This window comes from Meleagris gallopavo, chromosome 19, assembly GCF_905368555.1.
Source record: "Meleagris gallopavo chromosome 19, MGAL_WU_HG_1.1, whole genome shotgun sequence".
Taxonomy (NCBI): Eukaryota; Metazoa; Chordata; class Aves; order Galliformes; family Phasianidae; genus Meleagris; species Meleagris gallopavo.
Window position 1 is genome coordinate 4,397,207 of NC_139422.1, and position 27,063 is coordinate 4,424,269.

Here is a 27,063-nt window from a genome sequence, read left to right on the forward strand (position 1 = left end):
GTTGTCAGTGTTTCTTGCACATGAACCCACTCCTTTAACTCACGCTCCCTGGCTCGGGAATATCTTTGAAGAGAAAGCTCTCTTAAACGCTCAGCAAAAATTAAGAAGAAAAGCAAACCAAGACATTAGTAGAAGCTAAGTAAGCACATTCTCTCCTCCTCATGAGCTAAAGGTTTTATCAGAATAAGCATCGATTCTCTGCTTGGAGAGACAAGGAATGTCATGGTACTGACATCAGGCAACTTATTTTGAAAACCCCCCATTCAATTTGCACAGTCAGCTACTGTTATAATTTTCCCCATTTGAAAGATATTCTAAGAAAAGATAGCAGCAGGTCTGTTTCTTTGTTGTTGCCATCACTACACAGTGTTGACACAATCACCTTACCCACAGACTGTTTCAACGGTAGGGCACTTTGTGTGAAATACTGAACCAAATGGGCTCCCTCCTTCATTTGGTGATTGCCACAAAAGCCATTGATCTTTTCCTGGAGATAAGAAATAATCTCCATAGTCTGCCTTCTATCACTATTTCTAATGAGAAAGATTCTATTCTCTAAAACAGCTTCTGAGCTGCGGCCAAGCACAGGATGGCATTACTATTAATGTGCCTAATTCAAATTCTAGATCTCATCTACCTTAGTGCTACTCACTTGCTGCTTTCCAAAGTACAGTTCCTATACACTGACTGCGAAATACAAACATGCATTCCCAAAAAGCTGGCAGGTATGAGCCACTGCATTCAGGCAGTAAGAGTGAGGAGCCACCTCCTAAACATCCCCACTACCTAATTAAGATATTTGTAATTATAACAGCAAAAGTACATTTTATTAAACAGTATTTCTTTTACCCGAAGGCAAAGAATATTCCTCATTTCATCATAACATCTCTTCCTCAAACGCCAAGCAATAGCAGAATACAAAGTAGGTTAGAGATTTCTCTCTAAAATGCTGTGCTCTTTGATATTAAAAGGTTGAAAAGCACTACCTCCTGCCGTTTAGAATGCTTCTGAATGCTTGATGTTGAAAGAACGTTATGAAAATTTCATTTACTCTATTTTGTCTAAACATCTCCAAAACCTTACCTGCTTAATTCTCATCAAAATGTTCACTGTGCCACTCTTAAAGTAAGCATTATATTATTATTTGAGAAGGAGTAGACTATGGTAAATCATCCAGCACAGCTGACGGTGATTTGATTTTTCCCCTATATTCCAACACAGGACAAGAACCTCCTCTGAAAACCTATCTGCTTCCTTTGTATGCAAATGGAAATCTAATCCAAAGAGAAATATTTTCAGAAATATCCAGCTCACTGAAATAACATTTCCTTCTTTACAAAAATATTTCTTTTTTAAGAAGACTACAACAGCAAGTTTATCACCTGTTAACAATTAGCTTGCACAAAATACTGCCTACCCAGTTAAGCTGCACCTTTATTCACACCTTCTAACTTTCTTTGAGTTCAGATTGACCATCAAAACAGGAAACGTACTCACCTATCTGATTCCTTAAAGGTCTGCACCAGTGTAGAATAAATATTTTGTTCCTTCTTTAAAGCAAGGATCAGCTTTTCATATTCAGATTCTTTTTTTTCCTAAATTAAAAAAAAGAACAGTTATCTTTAATGCACTTTTTAAGACGGCATGTCTACAACTTCGTGCAGGCATGAAAAGGAGAAAAGAGCAACTCAGAAGTCACTGAACAGGAGTGCCCACCTCAAAAATAGTATGAATCTGGAAATGATTTATGACACTTAAATCTGCTGTTATTACAGGAGGTGAATAGTGGTTTGCTATTTACCTATCATAAGTGAGCTAGCTATCTAAACAACGGTTCAACCCAGCAAGTTGTTATCACAGGGAAGGAAAGGGAAAGGCAAGTAGAAGCCCAAAGACCAAGTGCCCATTTTAGAACATTGTCCTAGCAGTCCTCTCCATTTTCTGGATGAAAGTGCTTTTCTTTGGGGGCCGGGTTTTCTGCAAATTCTGTTCCATTTCTGACTAAAAAGGTCTGCATTGAGCCAGCAAACACAGGATGTACATGCCAGCCTCGTGCTCGTCAAGTCTGAACACTCAAGCTGGGTCACTCCAAGCTGCTTTCTTTACTTGTACAAAAAAAATTGTTTGCCTGCAGCCTTGCTCACAGAAGGTATATTATTACTAGAATAAATCCAGACTCCTGTGCTACTTTCTCAGTAAGCATCCACTGTAAGCTCCGAAGACTTTTTTCAATCCAACAACCACTCAGCCACTTTTTCAGCAGGAAGCAAAAAAATGCAGCTATTTAAAGGAGTATTTGCTTGCACTTATTACATAAAAATACCTAAGATGTCAGCTGGCTCAGAAGAGAAAATAACTGGGATATCTAAAGGAAATGTAGATGTATTAATGTCAGGCACAGTATCTTCTGTCTCTGTTTGAGAAGAAAAGGCCACATTGCTCTCTCACTTTTCCTTCCACCTGAAAATTGAAAGCACAAACAAAAAAAGTGCCACAGCCAGGGGGGAGCGTGCATGGCTCCAGCATGACAAGATAACTCCAGAGGACGGGAATGAAAGGTAATTCTATTTTCTCCACATTACAACCTCAAGACTGGAAACTAAACTCTCAAGAGATACTAAATCATTAGCGAACACATCATTAACAGGGAAGAAATCTACACCCAGGAGTTTCAAGCAGCTGTTATTACTTCAATTGCAGTTCCTAAGCCAGGAAACTGCAACAAAAATTCAGCTACAGTAGAATCTCGTTAATTCACGCTAACGATGCAGAGACTGTTAATTTGAAAACTTCATATTCTGCAAAGTAAACAGCACAAAAGCAAGGACAACTGTTGTTTACTTTTAATTATTTATGCTCGTACTTCGCAGTGCGCTAGCAAACATGTTAAATAATATTTTGCAAATGTAATCAAGTTTTGATCAAATTATTTCCATTGAGTAATCTGCATAACAGATCTCAGTGCTGAAAGAGCAGCTCGTGCCACTTAACCCTGCAGGCTCTTTGAAGAAGTGACCTTGTCTTTGTGTTCATCACGCTCCACCAGCACCATCCCTACCGGTGCCCTAACACACGTTTCAAGGTTCTCGTGCTGTTTGTGCATTAAATATATATTTTTTTTTAATAGGTGAACAGCAAAATATTGAGCTTCACGTCAAGCTTACTGTCAAGGCGAGCAGAGAAGCAGCACACAGCAATGACTTCTGCTGGCTGAGTGCTGAGAAACACAAAGGCAAACGGGCTGAGATGGGTGATCCAGAGTCCATTAATAAAAAATACCTTTTAAAAAGTGTCAAAAAATGAATCTCACAGCCTGAGTTAAGGACTCTTAGCAACGTGCAGGAATCCCAGTCTTGTGAGAATAGGCATTAAGCATCAAGTACTCTGATTGCAATTCAGTTTGGAAGAGGGTTCATCGCTGACAACAACACTGATCAACGACACAAAAGGAAGAAGAAGAGATAAATCTTTCGACTTAATTTAGTTGGTTAACAGTCTGTTAAAAGTTCTACTGAACTCTTCCATATGTCTGATACAAGCCTTGCAATTATTACTGAAAATACTACAGAACCGTACCCTAATTAGAAGGTCTTTCTGAGTAATGTCACTCTGGAGAGTTTAGGACAGGCACATTAGATAACGGCTGTTACCAATTGTTCAGGGGCTGTGACTGCTGCTTAGCAAAGCAGTGCTACACAGAACCTTGCCTCTTTTCTTAGCCTTTTTTCTGAATTCATGAGTTAATTCAGTTCAACATTTGCACCAAAATCTGAGCAACCTCATGTAAACCTCCCAACATTTTTTTCCTCCATTAATGGAGACAAGGGCCGTTTCTAAATTCCAAATGGTACAGATTATAGGCAAATTATTACAAAGTCTAAATTCAATTAGCTAGGTAAAGGTTAGCAAAATTATGAAGAAGCATTCCTGATCATTCAGATTCTTCCCTGGATACTAAGGATGAGAAGATACAGCACGCATATTTTTGGGGTACATCATTACTGTCACTTCTAAATAAAGCGTAGGAGTGAATTATTCCAATCAACTCCCCAAAGGTACACAAACCATACGGCAGCTCCGTAACTTACACAGACCATAATGCTGGGGGAGTTAATGAAACATTAAACCTCTTGACACATGGTGTGAGGGAAAATGTGTTAGAAGAGATAGCTGCAAGACATCCAGGACCATATTGCAGGGGAAGATTTATATTCCCGTGAAAGCAGGCAATCTAATACATTAAAGTCTATATTTAAATCTGAAATACTATTGCTAAGCAGCAGCAGTGGGAAACATCACTTATTTTCATTAAAAGGTTTCTGCAATTGTAAGCAATGAAAGGAAAAAGGGTTGTACCTCTGCAATAAGTAACCTAGTGGCAACGTCACCGGAATGTTTGGTGGCCTCATTGGGGTCACTTCAAAACCTGTGAAGGTCAGGGGATGAACAACAGAGATGAGGCCACAACCTACAGCCCAGCACTGACCCAGCCAGGCAGCCATCAGCACCAGGATTTGATCATTCCTTACGACCTTGCAGAGAACAGGACGTATGGTCTACTGTAAATGAAACAATCACTAATAAGATCAAAATCTTTACAGGCCAGTGAGTCATAGACCTGAAGATGGAAATTACTGAAGCTAAAGACTGCTGCTGACTTTTAGAAGATGTCATCTCAACCACAGAAAATGTCAAAAAGCTGATGGCTCTGAGGAACTCATGGCCCCTCCTGATGATATATATGGCGAGATTACTGGACTATAAACATCTGCAAATATCACTTCATCAGGCTAACTCTGCTAAGATGAAACTGCTGCAATACACACATCCCCATCCCACCAGGAAGCCACAATCAGTGTAACAGTGAAAAGCATCATGGCTGCAGTGTGTGAGCACAAGGATCGTGACAGGAACGATGGCTGATGTCAGCTGTGAGCCAATCTCATCAGACCAGAAGCTGAACTGCTTCCCAGTTTATGCATTCACAACAGCCATTGGAAGAGGCTGAAAACAACAACTACAAAGCACTGATAACTGTTTAACAGACACTTGTATTAAAAAAATCACTTTCCATCTCCCTGATGACTTGGCAACAACACTGCATCAGTTTTACCAGTTAAGACACATCCACAGAGCTGCACCAATTCTGGTTCTCAGGGCACCCAGCCACTGCAGCACTGGCTACATCAACGACTTCATGCTTTGACTACAACTTCACCAACTGCAGTAAATCAGACATCACAACTGCACACACAGTATTCTTCAATTCCCTGGCTGCACAGCATTAACTCCCAAAATACTGCAGTAATTATAACCGAAGTCAAATAATGTGCTGATTGTACAGGAATTAAAAAGCACTGTGTTGTTTGCAGAAACATCAGGTTTCAGCTCTTCTCATTTCCTACTCTACCCCTCGAGTGACACATAAGCTCCCCTTCTCAGAAACAGACATTATGGAGAGATATCACAGCAAATCCAATCTTTTGGACACTTGGAGAAACCAATTTAGAATTAAAACTCACATCACTGGCTCCCTACTGCTGTATGCAAGGTGATATGTGTAACACAACAGAACCCAGAAACATACATACAGGATTGAGCAAGAGCCACTGTTCTCAATTTTCCTGCTTTTTCCTGCTTTTCTCAGTATTGAAATGAACTGCAAAGGTCTAAAAATCTGTTAGAAATGTATTTGCCTAACAAACTGTCCAACAAAAACAGCTTTGCAAGTAAAGGAGTATTGGTAGTGAGAGCAGCATTAAGCACAAAATCATCTACAGTTTTCAAAATTACATGAGTCCATTGCACTTCTAAATTCCTTGCTGTAAAAAATACTTAATTCCAAGACTTCATAGATACCAGAGGCAGCAGTTGCATGACTAACCTCATCAGCAGTGCTCTCGCACACTCCCTCCCTCCCCTGCTCTCTCTAGCCCGTAACAGTGGCTCAAGAATCCAAACTTTAATTGGAAACTGCCATTTATCTTCCCCGGCCTGGCCAAGGCACCCAGCAGAGCTTTGAATGTTGGTTGCTTTAAAATTTATCATTACATTAAAATAAAGTAAAAAGGTATGATGAAAGAGAGAAAGTTCTGCATCTCTCAATTCCGTTTCTTCAACTTTAGAGATCAGTGAGGCCAGAAGAGCTCGGTTTCTGTTCTCTCTGGTGGGGAGGATCCCACTGTGCATTTGCTGAGAGTTGGTGCAGCACTGCAAAGTCATCAAAGAGTCGAAAGCAGCCAATGAGAGCAGAGCTCCAGATAATCTGTGTCCAAAAACTTATGATTAATATGCCAAAAGGGGTTCTTAGAGGTGATATCTTACACAGAGGTTGAGCAGAGAGGACAAAGGGTTGTGATTAGGTATTGTTCACAATCACTAAGTGAACCAGCAATACAGAATAGGTTGTGATTAGCAGGTGGGTATTGGGTCATTACCATGCATGGCTTCACTTGCCACTGTTCTCTTTCCTGGTTATACACCTGCATCTGAAGTGGGGTGCCCAAAAGAAAATCACTGTTGGATTTGTAATAATTCTATATGATTTTCCATCACTACTAGGTCCCTTCATTACAGAAGGTACATGCACACACTGCAGTTTGTTTTACACAGGTAAAACTTCTACACAGCCTTTCACAGACCTTATTTTCTCTGTATGCATATTCATTCACTTTGTTACACTCCTTGTTGGTATCCTGGCCAACAGTGATGCAGCTCCTTAACTCTGTGCTTGTCAAATAACTCATGTCTAAGGCTGTGTTTGCACCTCCCTTATTTAACAATGTGGTCCCTAACATATTAAACATTCCATCACTAGTGTATTCACAATGTGACAATACACGTAGTACTCATGTTTTCTTTGCCATTGGCTCTTTTCATTTTAAATATCCTCAAGAAAATATCATTAGTGACCAATTTATTATTAAAGAAATGAAATAGCTTTCTCCACCATAAGGAAGTACCAGTCTGGTTCTTGCTGCTTTGCATAATCCTTTTGGAGATCTTAACAGACTATACTGCAAGTGATACAAAAAAGACAAAAAACGGAACGTATTTCTAAAAGAAACTTCTTTCTCCACTAATCTGGGCACAACAATAAACAGTGCACTGACGGAGTCAGCAATTGATTCAAAAACTTCTTGGCAGTCCTTGATCTTTCCCTTTGGCTAGTGCCAAAACAGAGGGGCAAAAATGTAACTATATCTATATTTTGAGACTTCGAATTTTGATCTCACGTTTCAGGTATCAACAGTCCTTCTCAATTTATGGCACCAAATAAAGTAAAGCGCATATATTATTTACCATTTTTAAAATATATATTTTTATTCCATCTCCTGTTTTGTTTTGCTTTAAATTCTTGTTCTAGACATCTTTACACCTAACCCCCTTTTTTCTTATACTCAAGGTCCCTTCTCTCTTATGTTCATTAGATAAGTTTAATCCTTCTCCTTTCCTAGTAGGAGGGCACAAGTTCTCCTTTGTACTGCTCTTCAGCAGCAGAGATACTTCCCCATTCACAGAAGTATCCATACCCTAATGACCACAAAACTCTACATGTGTATGGTAGGCAGACAAATTATTTTATGCACTTTTCAGGAATCAAGTTTACAAGTTCATCAGTGCACAATTCTGTGTACACTTTTAATGCCAAATCTAGAGCATCACAACCGTAGGCTTGCAAAGCATTTCAAGCAATCTAAAAATAATAACTCAAGTACTAATATTTTGTCTGTAACATTTTGTTACAGACCCAAATGGTACTGGTCTGAAAGAAAAGCTGCCCCTTGCTTCATGGATGAATTACAGTGTACGCAAATCCACAAGCATGAAGACAAAGGGAAAATCATGATTAATTTCATGTCAAAGTATTTATCTGCAGATGATCACAGTTATGTGAAACTCACCTCCAACTCTCTGACTATCCTGATGACTGACTGTTCAGACTGTGCAGCATGTTTTTCCTTTACCAACCCCTCATTTTTCAGCTCAAGTTCTTGATTGTCTCTTAGAAGGTTCTTGTACTTATTCAGCAGCTCTTGCAATTCTGCTTCCTTTTCTTTAATTGTTTCATCAGATTTCTAACAAAAGAAAACAATGAGACGTTTTGGCAAAACTCACTCTGGTTTTATACTGTAAAATATACACAGAAACAAAACTGAGGAAATAACCACGGATGATCCAGCGTGTTCTTTATAAATCTTACAAAAGAGAAGCTCAACACAGCAAAATAGAAATGAAAAAAAAAAAAAAAAGAAACAAAAGCTTCAGCCAGCTATTCGACCCTTTAAATACTAACAAAAATTAAAAAAACGAAAAACAAAAAGAGAAAAAATGCTGATTAAATCTGAAAACTCAGCAGTATTTATGCATGCACTCTGGTGCAGAGTAAGCTCAATTATTAGTCGTCACAGTCCTGGTTGAGTGCCATCAGTACTGTTCAGGATCATACTTCCAGCTGCAAAAGCTTTGAGCAAGACTTGTAACACTCAGGCAGCTACTATCTCACTTTGTTTGTTTGGAGTTGGCTCTTCCCTCCCCCCCCAAAAAAGAGAGAGAACATTTCACTGTCTATACCTATTCCTCAACTTCTACTTCCTCTGATCTCTGCACAAATTGTAAATCACAGGCACTGCAAAGCTTTTAAGGATCTTATCACAGCAGTGAAAATTCTGCATAAATATTAGAAAAGCGTTTTCCCCCCTCTGTCCATGTGCTTAATGTAACCCCAGGAAGAAATCTATTTAATGGCACAGATCCTCATAATTATATGTCCATTCTGCAAATACAGTATTATAAGAATGGAAGGATTATCATCAAAATCAACAGCAAATCCAAATACAATTGGGACTTTGTAATCATTCCTCGTACAAAGTCAAATGATAACTTCACTTTTTTCATTTTGACTCAGCTCTACCTACCTGAAGCAAAAGATCCTTTTGACTGACGTTGTCTGTTAGTTGCTTGATAAGTAGTTCTTGGCTCTGCAACTTCTGATTGCTTTCGCTCAAAAGAATATTGTAATGATGTTCAACAGCTTTTTCTTTCTCAGCCATTTCACCGTGTAATTTCTCCACTTGATTTCTAAGATCCTACAAAAAAATGAAACTGAATATTTAGCAAATCAATTTTAATAAAAGTCCAAGATTGAGAAATCACATTAATAGCTTAACTTTCTATTGCTTTAGATTACACATATCACTGCATGTTCTGGTGAACGTACTGAAGTCTACAGCTTTCTCTTAATATCTAAATACAGTTCAAGACAACTTTTAGATAAGGTACCAGCATTGCTTTTTAAAAATCCAGACTGTTGTAGTTTAAATGCTTTTCACACTGAATGAATGGACACCAAGGCTGTTATGAATAACACACACATTCACTTCTGAGTCTGCTTATTTTTTTGATAGGAATAAGAAAGAAATGTTTATGGCTGATTCAGTTTGTCATTTGCTCTTTTCCCTTCCAGCAGCTCCAAGATGAGTTGTGCCATTTCCACATGGTTTTTATGCTAAACTTCTCAGACACAAAGAATGGGGTAACAGAGCCCACATCTTCAAATTAATTTGTTTTCCTTTTATTTCCAAACAGGGCCCATTTGTGGAGTATCATAAGCCCTTTAAATAGTTTGCACATCTGGTAGCCACCTATAAACTTCACTTTTATCTCCACTGGGATTTAAAATTCAATAGTTTTCTTATCCTAGGTACAGGGAAATAGTATTAGTGACACTTTAATTGCATTCTCTTTACAAACTGCTTTATGCCCTTTTTTTAACTTAATTACCTTGCTTCATGCAGGTTCACATCAAATCTTTAGCATCACTTTACTACTTCCCTGCTTTATGTCTGTTTTGCGCATTAAATACAAATTGTCATTTGCAACTCGTTTTGGTTTACTTGCTTAATTTTAGCTTCATTATCAGGAGTCAGCTAAGACATTCCTAATAGCTCCAAAAACCCTCATCAAATGTTGTTTTGTTTGAAAGAATGGGTAAACTTACACACTTAGTTCTGCAAGCTAATAAAGATAATTTTTTCATCACCAAAATAACTACTTGTTTGCCTAAGAAAACTGAGAACAACAGCATCAGTTCCAAATTTTGTAAATATGTACTAACTGAAATGTTTCCATTCCACCTTTACTAACTATAAATTGCAGAGTGGAAGTAGTATAAGGTCTGACTACTGCAGAACCTTCTGGCTTTCAGCTACTGAAACCTTCACGTGGGTCACATCACCTACAACACTTGAATTGGAAGTAAAGGGCCAATCATAACTTTATGACCTTCATGATGCATTGCAAAGTTGACCCCTTTTTATGTCATCTTTGAGCTACTATATCAGAAGTCAGTAAGTAAATTTTAAAGGAAAACTTGTGATTTGTCCTGGAACTTCAAGCAATTATTACCCTGTGGTTTCTCTTTATGAAGACCATAAATAGATTTAAGAGAAAATGCAGACGTGTATAGATGGAAAACATGCTGTTGGCAATAATAGTACTACACTTCCTATAACCTCAGACTTTTCAGTGTACAACACTTGTCAGGCACAGAAGTTATGTTTCTGCCTTTAAAGCAGCACATACACTATGGCTAGATTTAGGGAAAGAGCAGGACTGGCAATACACATTATTGAAGGAAATGGAGTTTGCCTCCAGTATTTCTGCCTCCAATATTCCCTTAAATCCTTCTCCAAACAAGTTAAGAGTTGAGATTGAAAGTTATTTTCTTTGCATGAGATGGAATTCTGTAACACACAAAACTATCCATCACTAGAGCAGGTTGCTTGAACTCATTGACCACTCAAATTGTCTTGGAGAAAATCTTCTGGCTTCTATACATTGAGTTACAAGGATAATATAGTACCTACATTCTCAGAGCATAAACTTTGCTATTCCTTCTGCCAACCTTTCTCCCCAAGAGACTTTCCTATGATTAATGATAGCTGAACTAAGAAAAATGAATGTGAAACACAATAACGTCAAAGACTGCTGCAGATGCCTCCCCCTCATCAGATGGGAAGCAGACTGGTGGATAATTAAGTCATGAAGCTACAAAACCTCCCCCTCAGCCTAACTTACATGCAGGAAAACTCCATAATAAATTCTACCTAGTGAGTTATGCATTTCCTAAACAAGTGAACAAGTATACTCTAATTGTCTGTATATAGGTCTCGAGAGACAATGGTTAAAGTGCTTGAATGATATGAGGCTGGACAAAGGCTTTCATCAAGAGAAACTTGATGTTATATATGCAGCAAGATGATGGACACAAGTAGAACATGGTGATGTTTACTCCTCATCAGTTGTATGGAAGAATAAATGCCCAAAGTTTCTTGTTTCAAAGATCTAAAATGATGCAGAACTCAACAGCAGCTTCTGGAAAGCTCTGAACTAAAAAAGTTTTTAAGTTGACACAAAAGCTGGAGCATCCAACCCACAGTGCCAGGAACACCACGCCAAGCACAGGTGCTGCTTCAGAAGACCCACACTGTGGGCCACTTGGATGATCAGCTCACACTCAGCAGTCGTAACTCAGCGTAAGCATCTTCTGTTGCAGGACAGTAATGCCCAAATCACCTCCAGGCAGAAGAACCTCATCCAGAGATTTGCTTCTCCCCTTTTCTCCCCTCCATCTACCCTCTTTTTCATTTTTAAGTAGATATATGAAAAAAAAATTGCCATTATCCCAAACATTGTAGGTGAAAAGTAACCAAAACTGGGTGAGAGGAAGAGGTAGGACAGCTTAGAATAAAGCTAGCAAGAATGGTCGTAACAGAGTAGAAACACTGATAAATAGGTAACTCAGGGCATAAACAGAATAGGATTTTTAGGGCTGTCTCATAAGAGGTTTGCATCAGATCACTGAAGTGGTTTCCTATTTGTCAAACAGCAAAATATCACAGCATATTTTTTTACTCCCACATATCTACTGCTTAATGGGCAACATTTCACAGGCAGTCTTGCTCTATCCAAACGTACTAGCAACTCTGAAATTGAAGCAGCTGTTCTGCAAGGAGTAGGAAATAGGTTAGGGATATAATTTTTATAAGACTGCTCATCTTTTGACAGGAATGCTTTTCCCCAAGGAACTAGTCATTTACATGAAAAACTTGGACATAATGGAGTCAAATAGATTTCTGTAATACCAGTAACTTTGAATCCCCTGGCAAATCCCTACTCAGCCCTATTTTTTGTGCTTTTCCCATACAGATTTATATTCTAGCTCCCCTTAAAGATGAACAAAGATTCTGAATAGAGAAGACAGTTAAAGACAAAATACTTAAATCAATAAAATGTGTTCTTTGTGGCTGTTTTACTGATGGGAGCTATCTGTTCCTTCTCCCCTTAACCTCAACACCCAGAAGAAATTTCAAAGCGTAGCAAAGAAAAAGACTGTGTGACAGGAGCCTAACCACAGCTGACAATCAAGCAAAACTGTAAGTTAAATAAATACAGGCTGGGGGTGAAATATCTTATTTCTTTGTAGGTAAAGAGATCCCTCTACTGGTTTTAAGTGATATTGCAAGGGCAGCAATTTCCACATCTACACGCTATATTTAATAAAGTCCTTATTCAATAATTAGGGCAAAATATAAACTAAAGAAGTACAAGCTCATTTGATCTTTTATGCTATTTAAGGAAAAAGAGGCTAATTTTTAACTGAAAACTATCAGCCTTTGCAACCAGGCAGGAGTCTACCCATCGTGCAGGTGCTGCCCTTCGGAAAGAAAAATCTGCATGGCAAGAGAGGTGAGAAGTATTTAATGTCTGCACTCAGCAGAAGGTGCATCCTTTTTTCAGAAGGAAGAAAAGAGTAAGCCCAATCATTCACTTTGTTGCATGAGGTGTGCACGCTGGATGAAGAGCCTGTCTAGACATCTACCCTCGCATTTCAAGAAAGCCCTAAAGAGAAGATTAAGAAAGATTAAGGAACAGATGCACCTTTTTTCTTATATATAGCAAGCTGTGGTTTGGGGATTTTACAAGCAAAAATTGCTATTAATTATACAGCCCTTACAGTGACCAAGCTATGATAGTGAAAAGCAAGCTGAAGTTTCAGGCCGCACAACAGGCTGCTTATTCTTGCACTGCATTAGAACTTACATATACTGCAATTTAAGACAAAGGAGACATGTAACATGGTAAATACAGCAGAAATAACACACACATTCTGTGTCAGGCATGTTCAGACTGCAATCAGAAAATTGAAGCGAATAGCTACCACTTACTGCTTATAAAGGCTAACCATTTTAGTTAGCTATGACATAACCAAGGCTATCAAAATAAGATTTAAAAAATACTTTTCTGTGCAGACTAATTCTGTGCCAGAATTTTCCTTGGTCTTCCTGGCCACATTCTTCTAAACACTGAGCAAATACATTTGCCTTTCCAAAAAAGCACCAGTTAAAAATTTAAATTAGTTAGAAAAGGATACGGTAGTAACAAGCAAACATAGTATTTCTAAACTTAATGAAGGAAAAAAATGATAATAACATTAATGGTTTTGTCACTTCTGCTCTTCTGCAGCTGTGCTTCATCCAGCTCCTTCTCCATTTTCTCTCTTTCTAAATTCAGATCATTCAGCTCTTGATCAGTCCTTTTAATCCTCCGCTGTAGTTTACGATTCTCAGCATCCTTTGTGAGGTTTTCTGAACGCAGCTCTGCTAAGAGGGTCTCTTTTTCCATCAGGAGAGCTTGATAATCCTCAGCACCCTGAAACATAAAGCAGCAGACAAAGCCTATAGAGGTACTTTGTACAACCTGCAAGTTTACTGCTGTTGCTTTCCCCACATGAGCTCTTTCTACCACTTTAAGTTCCTGATACCAAAATCCAGTGAAATGAGTTACCCAAGTAACATACCAGCATTATACTAAAAATTGTCTCGAGTATCCAGTGGAACAAAGCTTTCAGTGACATCTAACATAAGACAAAGTCTTAGATAAGTAAGAATTAGATGAAGGCTGACGTGCAAAGGAATCCACAGCACAAATGAGACTGTATTATTATTGGTTCCCAAAGCTCTCATTACATAAAATTTCTATTTTGGGGACAGTTTGAATCCAGACTGGGCCAAGAAGTTATCAAATCATACACATATATGGTATATAAAACAGCAAGTGTGATTTCTTCCTTACCACATTCTGTTTCAACAGGCCTCCTGGAAGTTCACAGGTGGCAGGAGCTGAGGTTATGATCTACTCACAGAGAACTGCCCTCAACTCAAGTTTGGAGCTAAGGAGCAGAGTAATGAGGAGGAAGGCCTGCTCTGTCACACACTGTGCAATATGGGTTCTGTGGGCAGGAAGGACTAGTTGCACATTTTTTAAACCCAGAACTCAAAAACAATCAAGCTCAAAAATAAAAGGATTAAATTAGACTAATATTTCATAAAGCAGTAATTGTGTGGTATTAAACAGCAAAAAAAAAAAAACCCTACAGTTTCACACAGAGGACAAAGTGGCTCAGAGACAACACAGGATATACTTGTTTCAATATTGTACATTTAAATTCAGGTTTATGTGAAATAAACCTTTTTTGGAAAAAAAAAAGTGGAGGGAGGTGCTTTATGAGAACTAAACACTACTATTTTAATTAGATACTGAAATCAGAACCCAATACAGACAGTTAAAAAGCTTAGGTGAATACTGCAGAAGCAAACATATCAACCTCTCCCATTTCCACTGATTTGAGAGCAAGTGATGAACATTCATCATAATGGGAGTCGTTACTGCCATTAATACTAATTACTGAAAGTGGCAAGTCTACCTTTCACTAGACTTTTGTTTAAGATTAGCTGGTATACATTACCTGGTCTGTTTTAAAAGAGAATTTTTTACTTCCTCCTGTTTTACATATTACACATAGGTTATCATCACAAAGTCTTCTCTCCCTTGCACGTACAAAAGTAAATGAAACTGATGTTGCAGAAAGATGGCTATTTTTTAAACAGCGACTTCACATTGATTATATGAAGAAATACAAACACAAACAAGTATTTCAGGTCCTTTTTAACTCTGCTGATGTGGAAGGGTGAGCTGTTACTGCAGTTTTTGAAGAACAACAGAAACATTCAATTCAGAGAACTCAGTATATTCTCAATTCCACACGTAATTGCACCTTTATCTTCAACTCATTGTGCTTCTACGTATTTCTTACTCAGTTCTCAGTTGTTATAGAAGAATAAAATGAACCAAGTAGTCTGATATCCTAAGATTCAATCGTTTAAACAATTACCTTGGGCAAAATTTGTTACATAAAAAATAAAGCATTCAAAAAAACCAATTCTTTGAACTACTTTCCAATCCTTTACTTTCAAACACAAAGCAATATATGTTACGTGGAAATACAGAGAAGGAAGGGGTTCAGGGACAGGGAAAGCCACATTAACTGCTTACTTACCTTGAATTTCTGGATGTGTGCTTGATGAGTTGCCTCTCTTGCCTTAGCCAACGAAGTATTGAGAGCTTCAATTTCAGAAGCAAGTTCTTCATTCTTTAAGTAAAATGAGCATTACATAGAAAGTTATTTGCAAGGGATGGCAACTCAGTAATAGCCATCCCACCACCTCATTATCCATCCAGCCAACTACGCAAAACAAAGATTTTTTAAGAACAAAAACATCAAATACATCATAATAAATCTCACATAAAGAAACTCTCGCCTCACACCCTACTCACTAGACTGCCTATCACTCAAGTTAAACACTTCCCTCTCTTCCATAAAATTCGAATTTCGTCTGACATTGACCTACTATTTCACCTTTTTTCATGACAGCTCTACTTACTCAACAACAAAAAAAATACTTCTCATACCTTTTAAGTGGCTCTCAGAGTTGATAAACAGCAGTGTTTAAATGAAATCATTTTTCCTCTAAGTTCTTAAGGGAGAAAGCATCAGTTAAGTACCTTTTTCCTCCCCCCTCCAGCTGAAGGCCCAAAGCTATAGATAACAAAGAGAACTGCTTACATGCATGACAGGAGCAATTTAAAATCTACTAGAAGCTTCCTAAACAGTTAAAGGGAGAGAAAACAATCCCTGACACGCGCACATCATGCACACACATTCAGGGATGGATCTAAAAACCAGCAAGATCATAGCCATCATACCTCTTTTTCCTTTGCTTTTAGTGCAACAGTTAGCCCTTGAATGGTTTTATCCCTTTTCAAGCCATTCTTCTTTTCAACAGCAAGCTCATTTTCTCTCTCTTGCAACTCTTCTTCGAGAGACTAAATTAGATTATGTGCAAGTTGCATTAACTTCTTACTAAGAGATGCTGTAGCAGCAGATTAATAAGTAGAGTCTCTAAGTTCATATAATTCAAATTACTAATATTAAATACACCCCAAACGCGAGTCATCGTCTTAAGATAAGCCTGGAATATAGTGAAAGAAACCTAATCATGTGCTGGCCATGAGTACCAGCCATAGAGCTTTAATATTTAATTAGTGTCTTTCAGCTTCACTGAAAATTGCTTCAAAAACAATGGGATCCTTCCTGCCACCGAAAAAAAGAATTAACCAAAGGAGCTGCTTTACTACTTTTCTAGTCAAAACTTCTCCATATTTATGAATGTATAACAGAAGATATCCCAACACACACTGCACGTAGCAAAAAAGACAACTAGGACTTACTTGGATTTTTTTTTCAAAGGAGTTTCTCTCATTTTTAAGCTCCATCTTAATAGCCTATAAAAACAAAACAGGTACATTGATTCTAAACACAGAAGCAACACAATAAGCAATAAAACTAAAAAAAAAAATGAACTTTGAGGAAAAACAGTCTATGTGTGTCTCAGAACTGTACTACAGTCAACAATTAGGCAGGAATACATAGTTGGTTCCTGGTAGCCTACAGATGTATCTGGGCACAGTATGAAAGAAAACTGTTCTTCAACGAGAGACAGAACAATTCTACTTGGTAAGCTAATAAAAGTGCATTTTTTTGAGACTTAGCTATGTCAGCAGGATCCTTTTAACACAGGAGATTTTAATTAGCGCTTTTCTCTGGGAAAGATTGGTTTTTAAAGAGGAATAATCCTATATAAAAATGGAGCTGTGCACCAAACACGTTCAGCCTTCTTTCTCTAGCACTATAGCCCAAAAGGACAATACAGTCTGTCCACTTGCTTTGAAATGATTAAAGATGACTCTGCTTTCACCTTGACACAAAATAATCTTGTGAATCTAGGATAGTTCTTCCTGACACATTGATTTCACTCCAGTAGGACCCAGAAGTGAGGTTTTAATTCAGTTCAGTTGAAGAAGGCTCTCATCTATTCCTGACAGAAACAAAACGGCAGAATCTTTCTCAGAAGCACAACAGCCTCCATAATTTCTTTTTTCTTTCTGTTTTGTTAGTGTGAATAACAAATGGAAAAGCAAACAATCAAGTAATGCAAGGCTTCAGATTTATTCCTGCCTTTAAGTTGTCAAGTATCTGTTTTCCTCTTAAGGAGACAATAGAAATACAATGACGACTCTTGGACCTTTTTGTAAGCTAACAGCAATGCTTTCACTTTATTTTGTGACAATTTTTTTTAACACTTATCTCCTTCAATAAAGCTTTTTCTCCAAATAAGAGTACAGAAATATCTTTTTAAAAACAAACTCCCAGGTCACACTCTTAACTTACAGTAGTGTAAAAGTTCTGTCATCTACTGGTGGGGATCTAGTAACATTTAGCTTTTTTTAAAAATACATACTTCTGTAAAGCAATTACACAGTATCTATGATGAAACAACTATAAAGTAGAGGGAAATGATCTCTCTTTGAAAGAATGATAAGCATGGCTGGTAACAACGAATACTGGCTGCCAAAACACAGTATAAAAAGTGATTGTATAGGGGATGAAAAAGGGAGAAAGGAATAATCGTGGAAGATTTTGTATTGTTAAGTCACTCACATACTGCCATGCACAAAGCCTTGAGAATCTCAGACCAGGTGAGATTTACTCCGTAACAATTGCAACAGTTTCCTCACCTCTATCTCACTAGCTTTTCCATGTCTCAAAGCAATGGTAAGTTCTTCAATTTTTTCTGCTAAGTTCCCATCACCAGGTCCGCTCTGAGAGTTTTCTTCTTCAAGATGTTGAATTACAGCTTCTTTACTTTTCAAAGACAGATTCAGTTGCTCTATAAGTCTAAAACGATAAGATTTTTCATATTAATCTTGCACAACTTATCAGCAACTCTACAGTTATTGCAGTACATCTTGCAGGCAGCCTTCCTAGCTGAAGACTCCAGACAATACTTGTAAAATTTGAGGGAGCCTTTCTTTCCCCAACCCCCCCCTCCTCCAGAGAAGCTAGAAGTGCCATCCACTTGAAGCAAGCAACAAACATGTTTGTTTTTCTTTTCCACCAAAACTATTTTAAACATAAATGCTTAAAGCTTCAACATCTTGTTTCCATTATCCTATACACAAAAGCTTATCAGTGCATTCCACTTCCTAGCACACATCGTTACGTACCATCATAAAGGGGTCCCTCAAGTACCATCACTTGTATTTGTGGCTAAAGATGATCCTAATTCCACACAACCACCTCAAAATTAGGTCATGGCTACCTCCTTCAGTCAGATACACACCTCAGCACCTCTAGTCTTGAAACCAATTAAAATCAGTGCTACCATTTTTTGACAGAGTTATACCTGAAAACTTTCTGGCATAAGATGCCAGCTGTGATCTTCTTAGTGTTTTGCAACCCAGATGGTGAAAGGATCTTTTTAATACAGCATGAACTCCCTATGTGCTACTTTCAGACAATTTTAAAGTATTGCAGGTTAGTTTGCTTCAAGGAGTCAAATGCCTTCCTCCATCAGCACTGTTTTTCTGATCCTGCAAGTACTTAGATATGTCAGCATAGAGTGACAGAGGATCCTGCCAATACAGATCACCAGAAGAGTTCCTTACTCCACACAGCCTTCATTTCAGTGATTCAGTACTGACAATTTCTTCCCACACTTGAAGCATCGTTTTCACGCCAGCTCTAGAGCTGGAAACTGAAGTACATTGGAAAGGGATCACTTTTGTAACACTCCTTCAGCTCGTATCACTCAGGAGAGCAACCGTGTACACATGGAGGTCTAAGAGACTGAAAGAAGACAGGGAAGATAAAGGGATAAGGGAACAAGACTGCCTAACAGCCAAGTTTCAATCACTGCAGTATCACCTAACGTGCAGTAAGAACGATTTCATCAAATTATGATACTGCAGGAGCTCGGATGGGCAGTTTTCAATCTGTATGTTTACATAAGAGCTGTCTGAAAAACACTACAAACCTTACTTTGGTCCTACTGTATTATTAAATTGATAAATGAAAGCCTCAGGCCAACATATCTTACCATTACCAGGGCAGACCAATTATGCAGTGACTCAGCAGCTAACTTCAGGGTTCAGTCAGAAAAGGACAGGAAAGGATACTCCAAAGCGTTACAGATTATAACATTCTTCTCACTTCCTTCCCAGGCTCATGCACCCGAGTTACAAAAGCTTTACTAGGTTAAAGGGACACGTATTTTATCCTAAATATATTTAAAAAATAAATAAAATCAGTCCTCCAAGTGTTGAGATCTGACTGTACACATCTCCCTGCCTGAAGAACAACTCGGGCACCTTTTCAACTACCTGCCAAACAAAGCAAAACCAATGCTTTGCAAATCAAAGCCATAAAGCTCAAACACAGTTTCCTTTTCCCATTAGATTTTACCAACCTCAACAGATACACCAAGACTGAAGCGCATGCAAACACTATGAAAGCTGCAAGTGAACACAGATATAGGAGTGAATCTCTACTTAAGCAATGGCTCAAAAGCAGGAAGCAGAAGATAAGACAGCAGTTACAAAAAAAGCTTTAAAGCAGGACACCATGTCACATGCACATTGATTCTTTTACACTTTCAGACATCTTTTAAAGATTTTGCTGTCATGCAACACGTAAACTGGTTGCTGCACTCATTTACAAGCTGATGGGATATCTAGTAACACTCATCTATCTCAAGAAAGGATCAAATCATTACAGTCTATACCCATGCTGACTCTTTGCACTTCAACAGTAAAAGAACTTCCATCTGGTTAGAAATATCACTATCACCAGCAAGTGTTCTGACCTGTCCTTCTCAGTTCCTGCAATCATATCCAGATCCTTTGCAGGAGCATTTGTAAATGAAGAAAGTTTCTGCTCAGCAACAATTCTCAATGCTTTCTCCTTCTCTGCCATTGCAATGGCTTTCTCCACATCTTCTTGGGCAGCTTTAAGATTCTGTAGTTAAAATAATTTAAAAAAAAAAAAGAAAAAAAAAGAAAAAGACCATTTTGATGCCTACAAGAACAAAATACAGAAGTTTTTCATGCACTGAAAAGTCTTTACCAAACACACAAATTATCTCAAGCACTTTGCAAACACTTCTTGAAAACATAGACATGAAAAGTTCAGGTTAATCAATTTTCTGCAGTACATAAAGATGGGAAGTTCATTTCAAAGTAGCAAATCAAATTCCCTGCCCAACAGCAGAAATAAAAACAGAAGTGTCCCTCTGCTATGGCTTTAGATTTAGCTATGATAATTTGCTTTAAAATAATTTGTCTCTACCCCACTATCCTCCCACCACCGTAAGAAACAGACAGAAATTAAAGAGATTAAAGGAGGTTTTATTCAATCAGGGATAAAAATCAATATTCACAGTCTCACTGTAGCTAACTGGAACTCCAAGATGATTGATTAAGCATTGATAAAGCACATATCATGTTTCCTTTGGACAGCAATAGAAATAGAGAAAACACCCAGACGTTCTCCAGCCCAGTGAGCTGGATCACTAGAAGTTGACTGGAACAAAAAGCCACCAACAAAACAAAAATGCACAAAAGCAACCTGTCATATACTGCATAACATTTGTTTCAGATCTTCATTTTTCTGCAGTAAGCTTCCCTGCTGTGCTCACTGAGTTTTGCTTTCTATGATCTATCAGCCTCCCTCAAGCCTAACAAGTAATCCCCTCCCCTCCAAAGATGATCTCTTGAGGAATGGGGTGTGAAGAAAAAGCCCTTCTCCACTAGAATTCACTGCTCCTCTCCCCTCCCCATCAGCACTCGTCTTTCAGTCAAAAACTGCAATGGAAATTCATACCTGGATCTGTGAATCTATACAGCATTACATGAGCAAGAGACTAATACTGCTCTGCAGTATTTACATCCAGCAGCATAATAAAATTCATGTCAGAGGCCAACCCTACCTTCAGGCTACAGAAAATACTATAGCACTGTGAGAAAATACCTGCTACTCTACATGTCAGATTTAGGAAACGTCAGTCTGATCAATCATTTTGTTTTCCAATAAGTAATTTGGGATATTTTCTACCTCGGCAATAGCACAAGGAATGCTTTGAGAAACCCCAGTTCTGCTACAGAAAAGGTCGTGGTGAATCCCCACAGCTCAGCTCTGAAGGAGCTCACTGCTTAATCCGATAGAAAATAGCATTATGAGACTGCTACAATACCTTCTATGACCAAATCATTCTTTAGAGACAGAAAAGCAAACACTGGAGCTTAACCTTGTCCTATTTATTTACTCACAAAAGAGCACCAGATCTCTATTCTCTCAAAAGATACAGTTACATAATCCTTTGCCTAAGTATATGCACTCAATGATGCAAAAACAATTATGAGTTTACTTATAGAGCTTAAATATTTCCAGTACAGGCCATTCAATATCTGATTTGTTCTTTACAAGGAAGAGAAGTCTCCTTGCTTCTGAGGAAGCATGTTATTCATACAGAGACAATTCTTTTCCTCGTGGTGCCTATACACTACAAAACAAGAACAAGAAGCAATTCCCCTGTTAAGATATCAGCACTGGCTCAGAAATAAATACAGGAATAAACTGTGTCAACTACATGACAGGAGCTCTTACAGAGTGGTTTCAACTATTTATGAAGCTGAGACCTTACCAGAACAAGTGTCCAAAATGCAGCCCCTCTTCCTCTAAACAGAGATTGCAGCTCTGGAAACAAAGCTGCCTCACTGGAACTCCAGACTTAAAGGTCTGTTATGAACATATCCAAATAGCATCCAAAGGTAGGAATTTCCTGAAGAACTGCTATCCTCCTATTCAGTGCTTTAAGAGTAGCTAATGGTACTTTCACTGTTTGTTTTGGTTTTCCCCTCTTTTCTTCTCCTGCATTTGCACTAGCTATTTCTCCATGAAAGCTGAAGCAATTTTGAAAATACAGACCTATCACAGTCTCAAATCTCAGATAATAGTACAAAGTACAGATTTCTAACTATTCATTCCGTTTTAGGCACTCACCTCCTCCAGAAGGTTTATTCTGCCAGTCAAGATTCTTTCCATTTCTTGTAACTTCTTTTGTGCCTCCTCTTTCACACGCTGTATTTCAGCATCACCACCCTGGGCCAGGCTTTCAACTGCCTTTCTGAAAGGCCATAATATATAATCGAAATCCCATTGCATAGCAAAGTAGAAAACATTTTAGTGAAAGCAGTTGATAGATTACAGAGAAGTTCCTTCTACTGTATCTGTACCTGCTTGCCACTGTAAGGCAAAAATACAAACATCTACACAGCATGTAACAATTTTGGTGGTATAGTCTCTGCTTGATGTACAGCAACGAGAACTCCACACAAGCCTTGTCACAATGAATAAGCACACAAAGAAAAATAGTTACTATTTCTTGCATATTTTTAAAGCTTTCAAGTAAAGTATCAAGCCTTCAATAGAGCTGTATTACCTACAAGCAACAGCACTGGAATAAACTGAAGATGCATAGCTGCAGATACCTCTCCTAATCACTTCTTCAGTCATTAGTATTTCCTTACCAGCTCCTTCTTCTCTCATACTTCCTCACTAAGCAAAGGTTGAGTACTTGTTTATGATTTCACTCTAAATTCCATGTTCTATTATGAACTCATGCAAGGTTCCATTCAAAGTCCAGTGAAACTTTCTTACAGCTACAAATGGAAATTAATCAGGTCTGCAGGATCTACTTGGAACTCCAAACTACTGAAAAAAGCAATTAGTAACAACTCAATGCCACGTAATGTCAGCCACAGAGAAAATTCCATTGCAACTGAGGCCTGCGTAGCAGTTATTAGCTGTCACTGCCAGCTTGGACTCGTTTTGAAATTGCTATCTAGAAGGAAACAGCTCTACAGGGAGTTATTATACAAGCTATGCTAATGCTGATAGGGATGCCAACCCATTCTCTACTAAGGAGTTGCATTTATCTGAAAAAAATATTAACTTCATTCCACTGTATAAGTTACTCTGTGACAACATCATTGTGTACAAAAACTAACATTTCAATCCAGCATCACAAGGGACAATTTCTAGAAAAACTTTAAAACACTAAACACTAAAACGCTACTTTGCACTCTTCTTGTTCCAGAAGCATCAGGAAAAAACACAGACAGAAGCAAGACCCTGGAAGTCTTAAATAACACATAGCTTTAATATACTGGTACTTACGAGGCCTTGATGAGGAGTTTCTCTCTCTCCTGCAGATCACGCTTCAGACTTTCTATCTCAACTTTCAGCTCGATGTTCTAGAACATAAGAATGAAAGCATCTCAGAGAACTCAGAGGTCACCATATGCATAAGTTAATGTCACCGTATAGATTAGTTTTGCTTGGAACAGCAAATAAAGTGTCACTGGGATAAGATCAGCATAGCAATTTCAGCTTATGAAAGCACATTCTACAAGGGTCAAGCATTTAGGACCACTGTATTCAAGCAAGTCTATGCACCCATGTGTGGGCTGAGCTACAATGGGAAGTGATGCGAATCAACTTGGGAGTTACTAGAGCTTGGAAGCTATAATTTCTAGTGATTTTCTTTTTAAAATCTGATTATTGAGGCTTTTAATCATTTTAAAATGATTTTCTTACAGCCTGGGAAAACACATCATACAAGAACTCCTTGGACACAAGTTGACAGAATTTTCAATACATTACCATTACAAGACAAGCCAGAAACCAGCAGAAGATCAGAATAGACCAATTAAAAATATTCAGTTGAAACCATGACCTAGCTAGGCAGCTATGCACTTAACTACTGTGACAACCACCAAGAAAAACTAAAGTTTCCATTCCATTACAGTGGAGACTAAATGCCACTGCATTACCAAAATGAATGCCTTGTAGAATGCAGACAAAAAAAGTAAATGCTTCAATCTTAAATAAGAAAACCAAACCTCACCTTCTCTTCTATAAGCTTAGATAGGAACCAAACAGATGAATTCCTGATTTAGAGGTATGTAGAGCAATTATTCAAGATGCTATACACAACCCAAACACAACTTCATCTACATGCTTCAGAGGAAACTGCTCCACAGAGACTGGAAAGTTTGCCACTTTGATAAGCAGGCTGCCACAGAGCTGGTGAAATACCATTAAAGAACTGCTAGAAAGGAAGCAGACTCCTCCAGTGAACAGTCAGAGGGCAGAATAAGATAGTCATACTGAGAGTTCCAGCTGAGAGATTCAGAAGGAAAATAGGCAGCTTTTCCATTAAACAAACTCTTCAGAGATACATAATTATCTTATGATATTCTAAGCACATACAATTTTGTACATATCTTCTGTGGGACCATCAAACTTCTGCTGTATTCGCATTTCCTGGAAGTATATACGAAGCTTCAGGTTGAAGTTCTCTTTTTTCAGATCGGAGATTTGCTGTGAAAGAAAGAAAAGGAGCCAACTACGTCATGAGTCTCAAATCAAGGAAGACAAAAAGGGAGAACTGCATCCACTTGGTTTTGCTCTCCACTGTGAAAGACAATTACTGAGATGGAATCCAACCACCATGGTGAGACATGCATGTGTGTGCATACATATGTGTATTTTTAGTTCTTAAAGCTCTGATACGCTGGCACTGAAATCATAATTACAGAAGAGTATTGTTTAATAAGCATAGCATGCTGTCACACAGTGCTCTTTACAGTACTCCCCCTCTAAGTACTAAAACATTGTCTGACTTTATAAGAGAAACCAAAAGAATATTTTTAGACTAAAAAAAAAAAAAACCAGACTTTTTTCCCCATTCTACAGAGTTTAAGCAAAATCTGAAAAGATATGTTGGAACAGAAGTATTTCCTCAGCAAAAACATGGGATGGGAGCATCATTCACAGGAAGAAAAGCCACAGGCACACAAGGCAGCAGAGCCAAATCAACTACCAATAAAATCTTTATCCGCTCCTATAAGTTTCATAGCACAATTCTTTGGGAAAAAAAATGGCCTCTCGTACATGTCCTTCAGGACTTATGACTTTTGCACTAGAAGAAGCAGTAACATAGTTGATGGTTTCATTAAAAAGAGTTTCCCTCTGAAATGTTTTAAGAGGCCAAGCATAAAACATTCATTCAAATAAGCCTCGTGACCCCTGTCAGATGCTCTCAGCAAAAGGAAATTTAATATGCTACAGAGCTCCTAATAAAACATTTACGTAGGCTTTTCCAGAACAGTATAGTACCACTTGTAAAAATTATTACCAATGCAATTTTTATAATACTCAGCTTGTGTAAGCCTAGGAAGGCTCTTTTCTGTAACTCCTCTCACCACCTGCATTCACAATCTCTTCCACTCTAACAATCTCTGCCTAGCAAGGTGCCCCTTTATTATTCACAAGCAAGCATCACCCAAGCAACCAGAAATCCAGAGGACTGTAACAGCTCTGTGGCCCATCCACACATCCTGCAGAAGCTGTCTTCAGTAGCAGCAGCAATGCACACATTACCTCCTTCCCTCCCTTTGTATCCCTGTGCTTCCAACCCAACGTCCACAAACAGCAACGTCAACTGTAACTGTAGAAGTGGTGACTGCTTAAAGCATGACACCTCCTGAGGATCACGAGGCATCCTGAGGAACTGGAAGGAGTATTCAGGAGCATTCAGATGGATGTGAGCATTAGGCCAATGCAACTTTGTGTTCTGATTCACCTCACAGAGCACAGTGCTCTCAGCGCTGCTCAAAACTGAAGTCCTTTTTTGGAATAAACAAAAATTAATGATTTCTTCAGGCAAGCAAGGCTGTAGAGTTGTCTTTCACATCTTACTCAGCTTTGCTCCCAAAAATTGAGCATTATTTGCAACAAGTGAGAGCACACCTTGCAGTTCTATTTGTTTTTAAACCCATCAGAAAATTATTCAGAAAAAGCCCAAGCATCAAAGACTGAAGTGATAAGAGCTGGACTTCATACTTTCACTACAGATCTGAGCTAAAAAAAAAAAAAACAAAAAAAAAAAACACAAAAACAATTTCAGATCTCAGCATTCCTTAACTCTATTCTCATGTATTTCTGTGGCAACAGAATTAAACCAAAGAGCTTAAGCATACTTTTTTCAGAAGACAAGCAAACATACTGTACCATTAGAAATGAAGAAGTGAACTAAGTGTTCCCTCTGACATTCAGTTCCCCCGAGCAAAGTGAATTCGAGCAGGCAACAATTAAAAGTTATTGCTTAATAAAAAGCAACCTATAAAATTTGAACAAGTTCACACTGCAAAGGAACCTTCGTGGCAACTCTCTTGCCTTCCTTCTGCATTTACAGACCCACTCTTAATGCCCTTTCTACATTTTCATGTCTGTACATAAGAACAAAAGAGGAGAAACAGTAAAGACTTCATGAAAACAGAGGGAAACATAATACACTGCATGGAAAATTACACACCACAGACACCATGGTAGCAAATACCACTTCCCCAGCTCAGCTCAGCTCCTCTCCAAGTCTGCACAGAGCCATTTTTATGCAAAGCAGCATCTGTCAACAGGAGCTGTGGTTTCACAGCACAGTTTTTGTCAGTAGAGGCCATTTTACAAGACAGCACAATTCTGAATGGGTTTAGGAAGACAATAATAACAATAAATACATAAAAATAAAGCCACACAAAAATACAAACGAAGAACCACATACAGACAATTACTAAGTACCCTAACTTGCTACCAATAACTCTACTCATGAGCATCTAATAAATCATAACAAGGTCCTCAATTAATGAAGTCTTTCATTTTTGTCCACGAAATTGCATTTAAAGTCACTGGTGTTTTTCCCTTCT

General features: G+C 38.2%; 1 protein-coding gene across 4 annotated transcripts in view; it reads right to left on the reverse strand.

Moving 5' to 3' along the window:
- Window positions 1–27,063, reverse strand: part of CDK5RAP2 (CDK5 regulatory subunit associated protein 2) — a 72,687-nt gene that overhangs the window by 42,177 nt on the left and 3,447 nt on the right. For all 4 annotated transcript variants that reach the window (XM_031556170.2, XM_031556169.2, XM_003211223.5 and 1 more), the window contains exons 4-15: window positions 24,572–24,682; window positions 23,477–23,553; window positions 22,301–22,424; window positions 20,106–20,257; window positions 17,980–18,139; window positions 16,633–16,686; window positions 16,108–16,227; window positions 15,401–15,493; window positions 13,495–13,713; window positions 8,919–9,089; window positions 7,905–8,078; window positions 1,498–1,595 (exon numbers count right to left, since the gene is read on the reverse strand). In XM_031556170.2, the coding sequence (XP_031412030.2) occupies window positions 1,498–1,595; window positions 7,905–8,078; window positions 8,919–9,089; window positions 13,495–13,713; window positions 15,401–15,493; window positions 16,108–16,227; window positions 16,633–16,686; window positions 17,980–18,139; window positions 20,106–20,257; window positions 22,301–22,424; window positions 23,477–23,553; window positions 24,572–24,682 (1,553 nt within the window). The remainder of the gene's footprint in view (window positions 1–1,497; window positions 1,596–7,904; window positions 8,079–8,918; window positions 9,090–13,494; window positions 13,714–15,400; window positions 15,494–16,107; window positions 16,228–16,632; window positions 16,687–17,979; window positions 18,140–20,105; window positions 20,258–22,300; window positions 22,425–23,476; window positions 23,554–24,571; window positions 24,683–27,063) is intronic.